This window comes from Micromys minutus (genome assembly GCF_963924665.1).
Source record: "Micromys minutus genome assembly, chromosome: 8".
Taxonomy (NCBI): domain Eukaryota; kingdom Metazoa; phylum Chordata; class Mammalia; order Rodentia; family Muridae; genus Micromys; species Micromys minutus.
In genome coordinates, this window is record NC_137977.1 from 11,544,336 (window position 1) to 11,563,958 (window position 19,623).

The 19,623-nt window shown below is 41.0% G+C and overlaps 1 protein-coding gene across 16 annotated transcripts in view; it reads left to right on the forward strand.

Moving 5' to 3' along the window:
* The window catches only part of DTNA (dystrobrevin alpha), a 230,065-nt gene that overhangs the window by 135,393 nt on the left and 75,049 nt on the right, over positions 1-19,623 (forward strand). For all 16 annotated transcript variants that reach the window (XM_080919893.1, XM_080919895.1, XM_080919885.1 and 13 more), the window contains exons 5-6: positions 1,057-1,270; positions 16,455-16,540. In XM_080919893.1, the coding sequence (XP_080776019.1) occupies positions 1,057-1,270; positions 16,455-16,540 (300 nt within the window). The remainder of the gene's footprint in view (positions 1-1,056; positions 1,271-16,454; positions 16,541-19,623) is intronic.

Sequence of the window (19,623 nt, forward strand, 5' to 3'; positions counted from 1 at the left end):
TATTGTAATTCAATAAAGTTGTAATAGAAAGCAAGGAAATGAGAGTTGCCTAGAATTGCATGGAATTGGTTAGAGGGGCACACAAGAATGCTTTCAGTGTGGATTGCTACTGGGGTGTCATAGTAATTCTTCAGGACAAACAAAACACAACTTCCTGAGTATTTCAGGAGGAAGTAACCAGGACTATAATTTTTGACCAGGTTGTTCAGTAATCTGCGACTTGGTTCCTCAGTGGTATGGCCTTGTCCTATCTCCCCATCTCTTATCAACTTCCATATAGACATATATGTTTATATATGTGTGTGAGACTCTGTACATATACATGTATGCAAGTGAATTCACTTCAAGTACTCAAAATGGATCCTGGCCTCCTTTAGCACTTAGGCCTTGGGTTCTTCTCATTTGAAGCTGTGTGGGAAAATTTTCTAAGCCCGACTGACTTGAATTTGACTACCAACTTTGCTAGTGACTAGTCTTCCATTGACAGTTACCTACCCAGTTCCCGTTTCCCTGCATGTCACATGGGAATAACGACCATATTGCAAGGGTGGTTGTAACACAGAAAGTCATGATTAATATTAATTGCCAATTTGACAAGGTCTAGCTCGCCTCACCTCGGATGCACCTGTGCACATGCATATGAAGGAGTTTCTGGTTCGGTTCGCAGCGATGGGGAGCCACCCTGCTGTGTACATCATCCGACAGGACGGGTCCTAGACTGAATAAAGTGGAGAGATTGACCAGGACAGAAGCATTGCTCTCTCCACGCTTCCTACCTGTGGATGCAGTGTGGCTGGCTATGTGACTTCCCCACATGACTGCACCCCAAAACCATTTCTTGCTTCTGTGAGGGATTTTGCCACAACAAAATGAGAAGGTAACCCATGAACACAGTATTCGGTCAGTCATTTGCTAAGTCTGGTCTTCAAGCCCCGGGGACAGACGTCTTGCTTGTGTTCATCCCCACAGCACCTGGGCACACGTGCAGAACCCAGACAGCCCACGCTGCCCTTCCACGTGCTCTGGGCTCACGTGTTCTCTCTGCTTCCGTTCTAGTGCACCTGGTGGACATCTGGAACGTCATTGAAGCATTGCGGGAAAACGCCTTGAATAACCTGGATCCAAACATGGAACTCAACGTGGCCCGCCTGGAGGCCGTGCTCTCCACTATTTTTTACCAGCTCAACAAGAGGATGCCAACCACTCACCAAATCCACGTGGAGCAGTCCATCAGTCTCCTGCTGAACTTCCTGCTTGCAGCCTTTGACCCGTGAGCTCCCTGTGACTGTCTATTATACTCTCAGTGCTTGGGTTCTGTTTTTTTTTTTCTTAATTTTCTTGAATAATTTTCTGGATTTATTTGTTCTCCTTATCAGATGCCATGTTCATAAATGAAACTTTTAAGGCTTTGGAAACAACTAAAGCGTAAACTAATAAGCAGGCGTAGTAGGCAGACAGTTGTATCTTATAAGAAAACCTTAGTTTACCACATCAGCCTATGTGTTACAGTGCGGATGGATGCTCTATAATGTGTTCTGATGGCTCTCACACTGAGTAATCTGAGAAACCATGGAGAAGGAGAATGGGTTTAAATGAACTCTTTGCAATTTAACTCAAGACTGTGGTTTCTGGGGTGTCATGAGAGCACCTTAACTGACAGAAAAGGGTTTCTTGGCTAGCCTAGAAAAGTAGTGATGACCGGCCTTACATGGACTGGCCAGCCGTGTGCCACAGTGAAACAGTGTGCCCTGACATGTACGAGAACTGAAATGCAGCCTCATTATCCCATAATTCCCCCACTCAGAATCAGGGAACCTTGGAGCTGGCTGACATCTTAAAGAGTGTTCGCACAAATCTCATTTCACAGATGAAGGGCCTGAGGCACAAAGAGGTTGTGGCTTATCCAGTTCTTTATGGCAACATAGCAGAGGAATGGGGACTGCTAAGGTCTTTTCTGTGGTGTACATGACAGCCGTGTAACCAGTGACAATTCCAGGCCTGTGATTTCAAGGGCTGTTGCCCTCAGCCCCTAGTGTGGACACGGCATCTCCAATTCAGCTTTTAATGGTGTTTTAAATATTAAAGGGGGAATTGCAAAGCTAACCTTTACACAGTCGTATTTTAATTCTGAAGACTTTGCCTATTCCCCTTGTTCAAAAAGCATATACCCTGGTAATGGAGCTGTTTCAGCCACACTCATGGCATTGTCCTACCCACCAAAGTCACCAGTGGCCACTTTGCTGTCCACTTTGTCATGGAATTGTCCCTGCTCAGTTTGACCAGCATATTGTCTCTGTGGTGAAAAGATTGTGAGAAATTTGCAAGTTGAAAGTAAATGCTTTTAGAATCAGCTGCCCAAATAGGCAGGTTCCTTGCCTTGTGCAGATTTGAGGGCCAGGTGATCTGCTCTGGTCAGACCACTGTAGACATTGTGACAAGACAGTGAGAGAGGACTGTGGTTTCACATGGTGGGTGATAGAACGGAACTGAGTCATGGAATGTCTGTAACAGAGTCCCCATCCTGGCCCCTTAACAAGAAAGCAACAATGTCCAGACTGGTCACTAAAGGCTGAATGAAACCCATTTGCTATAAGTGGATGCCAGCTAGCCTCCTATTACTAAGACAAATACCTGACCTAAGTAACTTGTAGCACCTTGGTATCTTGGGGCCTGTATCTCAAAGGATCTGTTCACCCATGATGCCTTCATGAAGCAGAGTCCAGTCATTTCTTTTGACAGCTTACACTCAGGGACATAAATTCTTTTCATTTATTCTAATTCTAAAGATTTCATCATCTCCTAAAAGAGCCATAAGTTGGCAACCAGCCTTTAGTATATGAACTTAGGGGAGAGACTTAGGTTCTAAATCACAGCCAAATGTAATTGATAGAAAACACTAAAACAAATACGGGGCGGGAGATATATCTTAGTGGTTAAGAGAACTTGCTGCTTTTCCAGAGGACCCAGGTTCACTTCCCAGCACCTACATGGTGGCTCGCAACCATCTATAGCTCTAGTTCCAAGAGATCCAACACCTTCCATGGGAACCAGGCACGCACAGGGTGCACATCCATAAATGCTGGCCAGAAACTCCCAAGCATAAAATACTTTATAAAAAGGGAAATAACATTTCACCCTAAGTTCTAGATTATTTCTGGAAATGCATAGAATCAAAGTTAAAGCATAATTTGTACCCAATTCTTTAAATATAGAAACAGGACCAGATTAGTCATAATGGAGGAATTATCCTATGAAACACATAGCATTCAACTCATGGGGTTAAAAGCTTCCTGTTTGTTATTTTGCAAATCAGAACCATAAATGGTCCCTAAATAGCTGCTGATAATACTGCAGAATCATTTCAAGTCCAGTTGAGTATGATATATATATATATATATATATATATATATATATGTGTGTGTGTGTGTGTGTGTGTGTGTATACATATATATATATACACATATATATATACATGCATATATATATAGTTTTCTATAAGAAAAATCTTTCACATATACACTATGGCAAAAAATAGAAGTAATTCACATAAAAGTAGGGAAAGTACAGTCACCAGCTCTTCCTATAGGTTAGAAGCCCCTGGAACTTTGACTAGTCCTCACTGAAGGAGACACATAAACAGAACTGAAATGCTACTCTGGAGCAGACTGCTTTCTCTTGCCTGGCACAGATAGCTAAGTAGGAAGTTTTACTGATACCGGGTATTTCCTCTGATAGTTTTTGAAACTGCAACATATAATGGCAGCTATCAGGAAGATCTGCTTACTACAAATGTAATGTCAAAAAATAGAATAAATGTTCATTTCTGCTTCTTATAATAGTAAAATTATGCTTACCCAAATGAGCTCCAGTGTAAAGACGTGATGTCACTTCCTCCCACCCACTACGGAGCCCATGTTTAAAGCAACCTGTTCTATTTTGACAGATAAGAATGAGCCTGATACAATTAAATCAAAGATTGCTGCTGGTGTTCTACACTCACTGACATCTCTCAGGGGTTGCCTCGCGTTTTGAATGGACATTTTGTTAAATTGGGAAATCCAGTATGTAAAAGCAAAGTGCATTAAGACCCTGCACTCTAAGAAAGTCATAGTTTTAAAATTAGAAAAGGACAGTAGACAAATTACAAGCCATGTAGTATGAGAATCTGTATTCAGAGAAATGTCCTTATTACTTTTGGCACAGCCCTAGAATTTATCAGACTCAGTCATTTAGACCCCAAAATTATCACTATCCTTGAGTCTCTGTTTTCCATCTCAAAATGGCTATTTCCTGGGAACACCCACAACCAATCTGTAAATAGATCTGTTCCATGACTGTTGTCTCACTTTCCTAGAGGCTCTAGAGAAACAGATGACCAGTCCTGGAAAGAATGGGAAAAGTGGCAAGAGATAGAGACAGTCTGTGAGAGAAGAAGATGAAGTCGGAGCTTGAGCCAGGCTTTCTTTCCTCTTCTCCCTTCTTCCTACAAACACTCAGGAGGTGGCCTGCCACCTGCTGTCTGCTACCAGGAGCCCTCCCTTGTCACATCCTCCTTCAGAATTCACTAGCCAGTGCTAACCAGCCATCATAGTCACCTTTTGTCCATATCCTAATTGAGGAATTCCCTGTGAAGAGCTTGGAGGAGCTTCGCTGCTGATACTGGGGTTTTGCATTAGAGTATAGCAAAGCAGAAAGAGGAGTAACATGGCAGAAAGTCGTAAGATAAAGATAATTCTTAGATGTCAAAAATGCAGCCTGTGTGAGATGGTGACCAACTCTGGTGCTCTGGCGACCCCTTTGTGAGGGGGTCACTGGCTCTGGTGCTCTGGGGAGCCCTTTGCCTTTCACAGTCAAATTGACCGTCATTTGCCGGTCCTTCCGTTCATTGCACAAGATTCTCCTCTCACAGACAGCATGCTTGACTATCGATTTGGCCATCTCCCACAAGACACTACAGGGTGAGACTGTACCTCATTCTTCTCCCCATAAACATCTCCTGAGACTATATACAGCACAAGATGAGTCAAGCAAAATCCAAAGGTTGACTTCTCTTAGCTCTTGCCTTAGCTCTTGGTGTGACCATTTCTTTTTCTTTTCTTTTATTTTTTTTTTAAGATTAATGTCTCTGTTGGGCCCTCCTCCAGTGGTATAAAGTTCATATTCTGTGCAGAATGTGTTCCTGGCTACTGATAGGAATATGTGTACTATTTAAATACAATATATAACATTAACTACAATTAATACAATTAACTACAATTTAGTAGTAGTATTAAGAAACACTACTGGCAATTTAATCATAATCTTATTAGCTGTCAGTCCAGTCACATCTTTTCCCTTAAGATGCTTTCTCACAAAGTTGGTTATAGGATGACAATGGCCACCATTTTGTTTGGTTTGGTTTGATTTGGTTTGGTTTGGTTTGGTTTGGTTTGGTTTGGTTTGGTTTGGTTTGGATTTTTACCCAATACTATTCCCATACATATCTAGTTCACTCAATGTCCTGTTATGTCAGGGATCAATATTACAGGAAGTGGTGTTCCAAACTGCATTTCTAATACAGACTCTCCAATAATAACAAGGGTTACATGTGGGCTGCTTTTCTCATCTCTATGACAAAGTGACATGATAGTGATAGAAAGGGAAGGACAGGCTTTGTTTGAGTCACAGTTTTAGAGACACCATTCCCCATGGCTATGGGTTGGCACTGTCAAGAACTGCAGGAGTTTGCCACACAGATGGTTAGACACGCTGGCCAGGAAGCAGGGTGAGCAACAGAAGCAAGGTTGTCTTCTACAAGGCCTGTCTTTCCTTCCTCCTATCTATAAGCACGCCAACAGCACCACCAGCTGGCAAATATTCCAACACATGACCCTGTAGGGAGCATTTCACAAGCAAGCATCAGGGATGCTAACAATGCAGAAGCTGTAAGAAGCACCTGGTACTCAGTGGGGGTCAATAACGGAGCTGATTTGGCTCTGTGATCTGAATGTTCCAGGGGGTGATGATGCTGGAGGGACACACAAAGACTGAACAGCTTCATAGTGGATGGTGTGAACAAGCAAATAAGTAAATACATACATACTGTCATTTTCTTTTAGGACTTGATTCAGTTTTCTATTTCACATTTTCAATATGAGAATTAATGTGATTTTTCTCCTCTCAGACATAGTTTGTATGTTTCAAAATATTAGGATAATGCTCACATGTGTAATCTTTCTGGTTACACTAACGGAGAGCATGGGAAAGAAGTAAGCTAAACTGTTGTACATTACAGTGCTAGAGTCTGTGTTGTGACCACAGTGTAGGACTCCCTATCATATGTAGTGTGAAATAGAAAACAAAAATCTCACACTAACACCAGCTCACACCAGCAGACTGCCTCCGTCTTTCTCTAGCCCAGCGGACTGGTCTAGACCACAATCTTTCCTTTTAACCAGGGCTCTCCCCTCCCATATTACTAAATTCCCATAGCTGGCAGTTGCCATGGACACCACATGCTTCCAAATTACTTCAGCTGGATGGGATGCACCCTTACACAGCACGCTCTGTTCTTCTACTATACCTTCCTCTGAAGCTCAGTTGAGTTGCCTCGTGAAGAACCACCACACAATCTTAATTTAGAATCAACAGGTAACACAATCGCTGAGTGCAGAATCTAGCATCTTTTTTATAGGATATTTTATGTATATACATTTCAAAGGTTATTCCCTTCCTCAGTTTGCCCTCTGGAAAGCCCCTATCTCATTCTCCCCCCCCACCCTGCTTCTATCAGGGTGCACCCCCACCCACCCATTCCTACCTCCCTTTCCTGGCATTTTCCTACACTGGGGCATCGAGCCCTCTCAGGAACAAGAACCTCTCCTCCCACTGATGTCTGACAAGGCCATCTTCTGTTAATATGTGGCAGGAACCATGGGTCCCTCCATGTGTACTCTTTATATGGTGGTTTAGTTTCTGGGAGTTCAGGAGGATCTGGTTGGTTGATATTGTTGCTCTTCCAATGGGCTTGCACACCCCTTCAGCTCCTTCAGTCCTTTCTCTAACTCCTCCATCGGGAACCCAATGCTCAGTCCAACGGTTGGCTGTGAGCATCTGCCTCTGTATTTCTCAGGCTCTGGCAGAACCGCTCAGGAGACAGCTATGTCAGGCTCTCATCCTCAAGCACTTCTTGGCATCTGCAGTAGTGACTGGGTTTGGTGGTTGTATATGGGCTGGATCCCCAGGTCGGGCAGTCTCTGGATGGCCTTTAAGAAGACCAAAGTTTGAATGCTGTAGTCCTTAGAAGGTGGAACAAAATACTCAGAGGAGGTAATATGGTGACAAAGTGTGGAGCAGAGACTGAAGGAAAGAATCTAGCATCTTAATTTTACAACCTATTCTATGTTAGAAATTCTCCGCTAGGATCCACCACTCAGAACAACAGCCTCTAGCTCCCTACATTCGGTTCACCTCCTTGCTCTACCCCATCCAAAACAGGCACAGTTCCTTTCTCCTCTCTCTTCTTCTTCCCAACCTGGAAGTCCCACACACTCGCCCAGTGATTGGTCCCTTATAATGTTTATTAATTAAGGGAAGATCCTACCACAGTCTTACACAGAGAACACTGAATCCATGCTCTGTGTCACATGCCACACCTTGCAGGTGCTTATACTGAGTCCCAGGTGCTTTAGGAAAAGGACCGGGGCACCCTCAATGGCTAGGCTGTAAACTTATCCTAGAATTCTGCCAAAACCTTTCTGCCTTTTAAATTTAAAAAAAAGATTCTGATATCTAATTTAAGTATACTACAAAGTACACAGTCATTTCTTTGTGTCTCAGCAAAACATACTGTTCGATCTTAAGACAGAACAAGACACACAGAGTAGCCGAATGCACCAGATGGTTTTTCTTTCTTCTGCTATCCCTGTGACGATACCTAGGAGCTGAGGACAACCTAAGTTCACAATGCTTTTCCCTAGCCACTGCCACCGTGTTCTCATGAAAAAGCTTCTGTTTTAACTAGAAGTAAGTAATTCCCCCAAAGAATATAGTAGTAAACAAATTGGATGTCCTTAGTATCTCTCATCTCTTGTCAGACATACTCTTGGAATGGACAGGAGATGGAATTCCAGGGAGTACAAGGGTCACGACCATTGGCTCTACCCCAGCTGGAAAGCTCCTAGCAAATCCACCTTGCCCAGGATCAGAAGCACTTCCCCGGGGTTCCACCACCTTTGCAGGAAGCTCAGAGAGATGCCAGGGTAGTCGGGGGCTTGTGTTTGTTCGTGTGCTACTTCCAATGGCCTCAAAATTAGAGAGATGTCATCACTTCCAAATTTAAGGCATTAAGGGGCAAAAGGTCAGTCACTTTATTTTTACTCAAACACTTCTGACATTAAGTCAAAAGGTTTCTTTTTTATGCATTCATTAACTAATTTAACTTGGATGCTAAGAGCTTTCTGTGAGATGTGTGCTGTAATAGGCCTGGAACAGATAAATAATGAGAGGATGTGAATGAGGTGCCATTTATAAAATCTGTGCACGAAATAAGCCCTTCCCATTTGAGGACTTCTAAGTGAGGGATGAGCTTTTCTGCCTATTCAAGAAAGCATCTGTTAGAGCACACATAAGGAGGCGAAATTTGGCATGGGATTCCACAGCTTCAGACAGGAAACTCCCTTGGCAAGGTGGAGAAAGTGAGCTCTGTGCTGAGGTCAGGTTGGTTTTCCTTCTAAAAATCAGATTTCCCTTCCCATAACCTTTCCTCTAAAAATAACGTCCTAGCTGAAGCCAGCCAGTGTGTAATAAGGTAGAGTCATGGGAAACCCTGCTTACGTTTGATTACAATGACATTCCTTTAAACATTATTGATGGCTTTGAATATAGATTCCACTGTTATCCATACATATTTCAGACAGAATACACGTTTGCTCTCCTATTCTCCTCCCCTAGGAGAGCTGGCATGCTTCCCGAGAGTGGCAACAAAGTATCAAAGAAAACAAAGGCATTAGAGAACCATGAACTCATGAAGTGATTTCAGATTTTACCTTTAATAATTTTGCTTGGATGTATCTGATTCTCAGAATTATCTTGTTGGGCATTAAGTACTAAGAGAACAATTTGGTGGGCTATTTTGAGATCAAACTGTAACAGAAAAGAACAGTTTGCAAACGGCAAAAGTCAGCTGTAATTGACAGAAAACCAGAATCTTTCCCATTGTGCCCGAAAACAGTGGCAAGAAGTGTGAGCAAGCACGCATCATGAACTGGCCTCTGTGTATCGAAAAGGAAGCCATGGGGCTGGAGAAATGGCTCAGGTGGTTGAGAGCGCTAACTGCTCTTCCAGAGATCCTGAGTTCAAATCCCAGAAATCACATGGTGGCTCACACCCATCTGTAATGGGACCTGATGCCCTCTGCAGCACAGCTTCTCATGCATTAAATATATAAAATAAATTTTTAAAAAATGTTTAAAGAAAGAAAGAAACAGAAGCCATTACAACAAGTACAATTTTGCTCATTTGTTTTAGAAATAAATGTTTGATAAGAAATGAATCACTATGTTATAACTTTTGGTGGGGTGGCATTCTCTGTGACTTTTACAGTAGTGAGGAGTCAGCTGCACTCAGACTTCAAACTTCCAATGCAAACCTGCTGTGGTCATGTGTCTAACCGCTGCCCCTGCAGTCAGACTCCAGTGTATGTGCCAGGATTTATGCAGCATTCTCAGACACGGCCAGCTCGGCTTCCCTCCTGATTATCCTTCTTATCATTCTTAAGACTACCAACCCTCACAGCCATGAATATGGACTATGATGTTTTTATGATTCTGGTGATATTAGAATGAACAATCTGTTCCAGGTGATACGTAGCTTCAGTGAAACACTGCATTGCAAATACCCCTGATGCGTTTTGTGAATGGCGCCTTCATTATACTCCGTAAGGCAATGATTTGGCAGCCTCTCTGTTAGTTTTGGAAGAAATGAAACAGTCTAATGAGAACTCCCACTTTCATAAATGCTAGGGCCATGTGTACGTGTGTATGTGTCTGCATGCATGCATTAGAGTGAGTGTATGTGTGTGTGAAGGTATGTGTGTGTGAGAGTGTGAATTTGTGAGAGTGTGTGTGAGTGTGTGTGTATATGTGTAAGTGTATGACTATTCGAGAGTGTGTGAGTACATGTATGTGAGTGTGTGTGTGAGTGTGTGTGTGAATGAGTGTGAGTGTGTGTGAGAATGTGAGTGTGTGAGTATGTGTGAGTATGTGAGTATATGAGTGTGTCAGTGAATGTGTGTGAGTATATGTATGTGAGTATGTGAGTGTGTGAGGGTGAGTGTGTGTGTGTATGAGTGTGTATGTATATGTATGAAAACAAGTGTGAATGGGTATGAGTATATGCGTAAATGTGTGAGTGTGTGTGTGTGAGTGACTGTATGAGTGTGTGTGTTTATGAATGTATAAGAATGTGTGTGAGAGAGTTGCATACATGTGTGAGTGTGCATGTGAGCGTGTGAGTAAGTGTGGTGTTGAGTAAATGTGTGTGTGTGTAAGTGTGTGAGAGTGAGTGTGTGTCCATGTGTGTAGGTCAGAGGTTGCCATAAGGGCCTTTCTGTTTCACTCTCCACCTTATTTTTATTTACTGACTTTTAAATTTTTATTTCATGTGATGTATTTTGATTATACTATTTCCTTCTCCAGTTCCTCCTAGTTCTTCCCTCCTTCCAGATTCTCCCTATGCCTACATCCCTACCCACCCAACTTCATGTTCTTTCTGCTTCTCAAAACAAAATCAAAACAAACAAAAAGGCAAAAATACCAAAACAAAACCAAACCATGGAATCTGTTTGGTGTTGACAACTACTCCTCATCGTAGGGTCTGCCTCGGAGTTGCTCTACTGAGTGACACTCCACTCTCCCAGCAGGTATCAACTGCGGAAGCTTCCTTAGGGGTAAAACTTCTGCTTATGCTCCTTTTCTGTGCCGAGATTTCATCAGGTTAGAACTTGTGCAGGTCTCCTGTGCACTGTGCTAGCACAGTCTTTATGAGCTTCTATGTGCATTGGTCCTGTTGTGTTTTAATGACACTGTTTCCCTGCCGCCATCTATCTCCACTGACTTACAGCCTTCCTGTGTCCACTTTTACAAAGATCCCTGAAGCATCAGGGTAGGGGGTTGACGAAGATATTGAACTTAGGAATGAGTGCTCCAAACTCTCCCGCTTTATGCATATTGTCCAGTTGTGGGTCTCTGTGTTAATTACCATCCACTGTAAGAGGATTGGCAAGAGGGTTGCATATATAGGTAGGTAGGTAGGTAGGTAGGTAGGTAGGTAGGTAGGTAGATAGATAGATAGATAGATAGATAGATAGATAGATAGATAGATAGATAGATAGATAGATAGATTATGTATTGATATATAGGTATAGAATTATGTCATTAGGAGTCAATCTACTGCTGTGGTTCTTCAACATAATAATAGTACTAGGTTTCCCCCTAGAGCTCACAACCTATCCTAGTCTCTGGTGCTTGGCCACTTTAGCAGTGTCAGGTATAGGTTTCATCTTATGGTATGGGCCTTTAATCCAATCAAAAGCTGGTTGGCTATTCCCAGAACATTTGTGCCACTATTGTACCAGTGTACCTTGCAGGCAGGGGCTGTTGTAGGTCCCAGGGTTCCTGCTTGAGTGACAGATGAAGACTTATCATTTTTCATGGCATGCATAGTAATGTCTAGTACGATGAACACTAGTCAATAGAGGTGGCGCTTCTAGCTGAGCAACAAGCTCAATGACATATAAGTGGTATCTTCAGCTACAGGGTCTCCCTATCATATTGTGGAGGGTAGCCAATAACATTGACAATAGTCTGCAGTGCTGGGCAGAGTCTGTGGGACTCCTTTGGCCAACAGTTCAACGTGATGTTACTCATTTCTGGTACTGGGGGTTTTATTTGGTAGTATGTTGTGATGTTACTCATTTCTGGTACTGGAGGTTTTATTTGGTAGTATGTTGTGATGTTACTCATTTCTGGTACTGGAGGTTTTATTTGGTAGTATGTTGTGATGTTACTCATTTCTGGTACTAGAGGTTTTATTTGGTAGTATGTGATGTCTGTTTGTGCATTATTACCTTCTCAATTGTATGATGTGTCCATCTAACTCCCACATATGTATTTGGAAGCTTCTACAGTAGTAAGTTTCCATGTGGGTTTTCTAAAAGCCTGTAGTGTTAGCTGTCCTCCCCGTGTTCCCTCTTTTTTCCTACCCTCTCACTGCTTCTCCATTTAACCCTCCTATTCCAGTCTGCCCTTTATGGTTCTGTAACGCTGTATTCTCTGTTCCCTTTCTTAAGAGAACCCCTTCTCTCCAGTCTTACAAGTCCCTGACCTCTGTGGTTATTCAGGTTATAGCACACATACCAAAAGCTTAAAAGATAACATCTATACATAAGACAAAATTACTCGGAGTGATCGTTTCTAGCTCCATCTGCAAGCTTCATAATTTCATTTTTAACAGTTGACTAATATTTCATTGTATAAATGTAGTATGTTTTCAGTATTCGTTCATCAGGCTCTTACCAATTTCTGGCTATTATGAACAGAGCAGCAGTGCATATAGATGAACAAGTATTTCTGTAATAGCATAGAGGCCTTGGGGCATATGCCCAAGAATAGTACAGCTGCATTTTGCAGTACAGATATTTTCAGCTTTTTAAGAAACTTCCACAGGATTTCTATACTAGTGTTCTACTAGTAGTGAGTGAGTGCTTCTAGCATCCCTGCTGGTGTGTGCAGTCAGGATTTTCATTTGTTTGTTTTTATTGATTGTGGCCATTTTGACAGGTGTGAGATTAAATCTCAAAGTAACTTTAACTTTCGTTTCTTTAGTGGCTTAGGACATTAAACATTTTAAGTGTCAACCATTTGTGTTTCGGCTTTGAGAACTGGGAACTCTGCTTAGAACAGTAACCCATTTTCAGATTGAATTGCTTTATGTTTTGGTGGGAGGGTGCTCATTTGTTTGTTTGTTTGTTTTGTTGTAGTGTTATATTTTGTCAAATGTATAACTGGAAAGAACTTTTTCCCATTATGTAGGCGTCTGCTTTGTTTGAATGGTGGTGTTCTTTGCTATACAGAAGAAGCTTTTTAACTTCAAGCATTCCCATTTGTAATTGTTCGTCTTGGTACCTGTGCTTTTGGCTTCCTGGTCAGAAAAGTCTTTCCTGTGCCAATGAGATCGAGTGAATTCTCTACTTTCTTTCCCGTACAGTTTAGGAGATTTTGTTCTGTGTTTAGATCCTTTATCTATCTGGAGCTGAGCTTTGGGTGCAGAGTAACATACATCAATATTGTTTTCTTCTTCTACAAGTCTGAAGCTTTGGGTTTGACCAGCACTATTTGTTAAAGATGTTGAGTTTCCTCCCTTCTATATTTTGGCTTCTTTTTAAAACTCAAGTGCCTGTGCCTGTGTAGTGATCCTCGGGTCTTCAACTTTATTCCATTGATCAGTGTCTCTGCTATTATGCTATGCCATGCTGATTTTATTTCTGTAACTCTGTATTACAGTGTAGAATCAGGGTGGGGGTGACACTTCTAGCTGGTCTTTTATTCCTCAAGATTGCTGTTGCTATCTAGGTTTTTTGAGTTTCCATATGAAGTTGAAGTTTGTTATTCAACTGTGAAGAATTTTGTTGGAATTTTGGTGGGAATCATATTGATTGTGTAGATTGCTTTTGATGGAATGGCCATTTTCACAATGAATCCTCCTGAACTAGGAGAATGGGAGATCTTTCCATCTCCTGGAATCTTCTTCAATTTCTCTCCTGAATATTTTAAAGTTTTTATTATATTTTAGCCGATCACACCCATGAATAGAGTTATCCCAAGATATTTTTGAGGCTATTGTGAAAGGTACTGTTTCCATGGTTTTTTTCTCAGTATGTTTGCCATTTATATATAAGAAAGCTACTGATTTGGGGTATTAACATTATATACTGCTACTTTGCTGATAAAGTGTTTATTAGCTATATAAGTTTCCTGCTGGACTCTTTACGGCCATATATATATAAAACCCATCAGCTCCAAATAGGATACTATTCTTCTTTCTTTCTTATTTGTATCTTCTTGGTCCTTTACAGATTTCCCATTGCTTTAGCTAAGACTTCAAGTAGTATATTAAATAGGTATAGAGCAGGTAGACACCCCTATTTTGTTTCAGCTCTTAGCAGAAATATTTTCAGTTTTTCTCTGTTTAGGTTGATGTTGTCTGTGGCCTTGCTCTATACTGCCTTTGTTATGCTGAAGGATGTGCCTTGTATTCCTAATCTGTCCGGGATGTTTATCACAAAAGACTGTTGGATTTTGTCAAAGGCCTTCCTGCATATAATGAGATGAGATTCTTTATAGCTTCCAGTTAATGTACTTGGTGGATCACATCTATCAATTTATGTATGTCGAATCATCCCTGCATCTCTGGATGAAACCTACTTGATCATGGTGGATAACCTTTTTGATAAGCTTTTGAATTATGCTTCCAAGTGTTTTATTGGAAAATTCTGTGTGTGTGTTTCTAAGAAATATAGACCTATTTTTTTAGACCAGTTTTCTCCCTAGATCCTAGAGCTCATTAATTTCGCTGGACTTGCCAATGATCTGTCTGGCTCTGCCTCTTTGGTCGTGCTATTACAAATATGTGCCACCATACCCAGCTTTGATGTAGATGTTGGGGAACCAAACTTAGGTCCTCAGACTTTCATAGCAAGTACGTCACGGAGACAACGCTCCAGCCCCAGCTCCTGTGTTGTGACCTCTTAAAATACTAGCTATCTTTTTAAAGCAAATATACCACACTCAAACAATTGGTTTGTGTTTAGAAAATGATAGCAGTTGTAAAGAATGTGTTCTTAAAGGTTGTCCCTTGGAGGCCTACTCTTTTCTGCAGGGAAGTGAAAAGGCAGTAGATCTGGGAGAGGTACTGGGAAGAATGGAGGAAGGACAAACTCTGGTTGGGATGTACTGTATGAGAGAAGAGTCTGTTTTCAATAATAAAATAAGATATCAAATTAATAAATAAAAGTTAAACTTGGGGAGAAAGTCCCAGATGTTCTTCAACAAAGAAATGGATACAGAAAGTGTGCTACATTCACACAATGGAGTACTGCTCAGCTATTAAAAAACAATGACTTCATGAAAGTCCTAGGCAAATGGATGGAACTAGGAGTTATCATCCTGAGTGAGGTAACCCAGTCACGATAGAACACACAAGGTATGCACTCACTGATAAGTGAATACTAGCCCAGAAAGCTCAGAATATCTAAGAAACAATTCACAGACCTTATGAAACTCAGAAAGAGGAAAGGCCAGAATTCGGATGCCTCATTCCTTCTCAGAAGGGAGAACAAAACACTCACAGGAGGTAACATACAGAGACAAATAGAGGAACAGGGATTGAAGAAAAGGTTACTCAATAGCCACCTCAGCTGGGGATCCACCCATATGCAGCCAGCAAACTCAAGCACTATAGCTGATACCAAGAAGTACTTACTGGTAGGAGCTAGACATGGATGTCCCGTAGAGGCTCTCCCAGAGTCATATAAATACAGTTGAAGATTCTTGCAGCTAATCACGGGGACCTCAATGAAGGGAAGGAGGTAGAGAAATGTCTGAAGTGACTGAAAGGGTAAGAACAACATTATCAAGTAACCAAACCTTCCAGAGTTCCCAGGGACTAAAACACCAACCAATGAGTACACGTGGAGAGACCCATGGCTCCAGTTGCATATGTAGCAGAGGATAGAATTGTCTCTCATCAAAGGAAGAAGAGGCCTTTGGTCCAGTGAAGGCATGTTTTCCCAGAGTAGGGGAACATCAAGGTGCTGAGGTGGAGAGGGTGGTTAGGAAAGACTAAGTACCTTCATGGAATTAAGAAAAGGGGGGCAGGGGGAATGGGGGGGAAAGGGAAATAACATTTGAAATGTAAATACAGAAAATATCAATTAAAGAAGAAAAAATATGACACAGATTATTAAAAGAGAAAAAAAGTCCACATATTTAACCTAACTTAAAATTTAAATTTTTTCTAAAAAAAAATAAAATATGAAGTTTTTGGAGTCTGTTTTGATAAATTATAGAGACTGGAATCATGCATAACATTATTTCGCGAAACCCAATGACAATAAGCAGAATCTGTTATGTGAAGCTGTCACTATCAAGGGCGTATTTCTCTGGCTACCAGACTATATTTTGAGCAAGTGACATATACAACGAATGAACTAGAAGATTCTGATGTCTCTTGAAAAACAAAGCATCACGTGGACGGTTGATCAGCAATGTGTGAATTGCATTCACAACCTTTTCTAAAGTGTATCTGAATAACGCACGAAGCTGTGTAGCCTACAATTTCTACAGAGCAGAAAATGTCAACATTATTTATTAGAAGTACCCTAAATAACATCATTTTTTTCTGTTATCGTTAAACAGGGAAGGCCATGGTAAAATCTCAGTATTTGCTGTCAAAATGGCTTTGGCTACATTGTGTGGAGGGAAGATCATGGACAAGTTGAGATGTAAGTTATCCCTGCCTCCTCTGCTGGTCTCTGCTGTGCACATTACATCCTGTCCTGTCCTTGCCATGTCCCTGTCTAGCTCTTCCTTCCCTCATTCTGTGAGAGCTGCTTGAAATTCAGTCTTCTTTGGCCTTTACATTTTATAATAAAACTATTTCCATATTATATAAATGTTCATGAAGTGAACATTTCCTTTACTTTGGAATTTATCATTATTTAAAACTTCCCGAGTTTCTCCAGCTAGACTCTTTCTGATATTAAAGTATTCAATTTTCACTGATTTAAAATGAGGCTGGTAATGGGATTTCACCTAGTCATTTACCCTAGTTATTGTGAGTTTAGCATGGAGTGCTGTGTTAGAAAGGGCACTGATCATCCGTGTTGTGAGCCCAGGCGTGCTTTGATGCTAAGTTACACTATGGACATGATTCTATTTTTTTAATCCCTAGTTTCCTTCTGTAGCTCAACTGTGGGGATTTTATTAAACCTAGAGGGTGCCTCCCAGCTCTGTTAGCCAAGAAGTGCCTACCTCCCTTTTTTCTTGATAGATTCTGAATAGTAAAAAGAAAACAGTAAAAGAAGGAAAAATTTTTACTCCTTTGGGATCTAGCCTGACATACTGCAGGAACGTTTTCTCTCTGGATAACTAGATTAGGGGGAAAAATGGAAAACTGAGGTGCAATCAACCTCCTTCACTTCCACAATTCTCTTTCATGGAATAGCCAATGAATCCAAAAGTCAAAGAAGCTCACGCAGATCCTGGGCCCAGACAGTTTCTCTTTGGTTAGCCTAGGAGATAAAGAAATGGAAAACTATCTCCTCCCATTGTTTGACTGAGAAATAATAAATCAATAGTTCTGGAAGCCAGTGGCTTTCTCTTTGCTCTTTAAATGGCTTCAGAATTATTTAGAAGGTATTTTATCTTCAATTAGACTAAGAGAAAAAAGTTTAACCAAAAGAACAGAACCAGAGGTAAAAAAAAAAAACCCAGCAGAACCTGACTGCTACCATCATGCCGTAATTGGTCGTTTATATTGAGGACATTAGAAAAACATTTCATGAATTAAAATCTTCAAAAGCATCTTCAATGCTTATTTAATGTTGTATTCACACACAAATGAATGAAAGAATACTATATTGAAGTAAGTTTAAGCCAAACTTTTGAAAGGCAGGTTTCTAAATGCCAGGACCCGCTGAGCCTTTCATGAGGCCAGCGAGCACACATCCTGGAAGACCCAGACTCTTCTGCCCAGCTCTCCTGAGATTCAGATGATGTCATCCTTTGAGGACAGCTAACTTGGCAACCACTGTCAACTCTCTGGCCTGGCCAGTCTCATTACCCATCCCAGGCCAGTTGCTAAAGCAGTTACTGGTACAAGAAAAATGCAGGAGATATATCATTCGTTTTCACATACTGGAATGGGAAGAGCCACTCATCCTTTGAGTCAGGATCAGGGTCAAAAGGAAAGCTAGCAAGATAACCATGGCTGTTGCACAGAGGCCTGAAGACCTAAGGTTAATCCAGAGATTTCACCAAGTGAAGGAGAACCAGCTCCTAGGAACAGTCCACTAATCTCTACACACACACACATAAGACATTAGGATAGATACATGCACATGCATGTACACACACACATTCACACTCATTTTTGAAATATGCATCAAACCCAGGATTCCTAAGAAAGCAATTGATAGTGTGAACATAGCTTAAAAGCTCAAGCCAGTGTTATGTAGATTTGGTTATTGGTTTTGTTTGTTTGGTTTTTTTGGGGGGGTGTTTTGGGGGAGGTGGTATGGTTTGATTTGGTTTGGTTTGGTTTAGTTTGGTTTAATTTGGCTAGGTTGATTAGTTGGTTTTAGGTTTTTGTTTGTTTGTTTGCTTGCTTGTCTGTTTGGTTTGGTTCTCTGAGTCCTTCTCCTGCAACCCCTGAGGTCAGAGAAAGCGGTATAATGGTTATTTCTCCTCCCCTGGTCATCATCTTCTAAAAAGCCAGGTGAGCAAAGCAGGCTGCAGTCTACTGGAACAGTCAATCTTTAACACAGTGAAGGAAGCAGGAATCCCACTGGAGACCCAAGGTCCTCATGTCACAAATTCTAATGAAAAATACATGGTGTGACCACCATGCATCTATCTCATTCCCATCTCAAGAGCAGTGGACCTCAATTAACATCTATGTCCCTAGTTCTCAGACTGAAGAGTCACTCTTAGATTGTAATCCCAGGAAGATGGTTTGAGTGGCTTCCAGGTAATTATGTTGAAGGCAGTTTGATCTTGACTATAGTTGGACGCACTTTGATTTTAAAAAAAATCTCTGCAAAAATATTAATACAAAATGAATATCCTTCATCACCAATATTTCCAATTTCAATAATAGTTATTGACTGAATGAGACAATCAGCCACACACAGCCACAACTGTCTCTTGGTAAATGGGGTTGGGGGTTTTTTAATGAAATTTTTCTTTGCTGGCTCTTGTCTTAGTGGTAAAGTAGACAAGTCGTGATTTCTGTGCTACTTTTATGATAAGAAAAAGTAAAAATGAAATATGGAAAGTGTTTTTTAGATTTGGGTTTTCGGTTTCACTTCTGTAAAAGTTTCTTAATGTATTTAAGCCAATACTGCAGCCAGATTGTTTAGCAATATTCCTATCTTTGTGCATGGGAATAAAATACTTAGTTTGTTCCAACTTGTCCCTTTTTATTGGAGAGAACAGAGGAATAATAATTGGCTGAATTTTTTTAATCAAAAGTGAAAAAAACAAAAAACAAAGCAAATGTTATTAAATAATCACCAATGCATTAAAGGGACACTAACTCCATTTTACATCCTACTCTCTGCTACTCAGGGCCACAACCAACCCATTTGCTTGGCGTTTACCATGTTGTTCCTGGTGGCACTATTGGTGCAGCCTGTGGAGAGAAAGGCACTTTCTGTGGGTGTATGGCAGAGCTCCATAAACATTAAGTGGCCAAGTATATATTCCTTCTCTGTCTAATTGTCCTCATCTTGTAATTAATTTTAATGGTTTGGAATAGTTGTTTGTCTCTTGAACAGTCCTGTTGGCTGGTTCTTCTGAAACATGT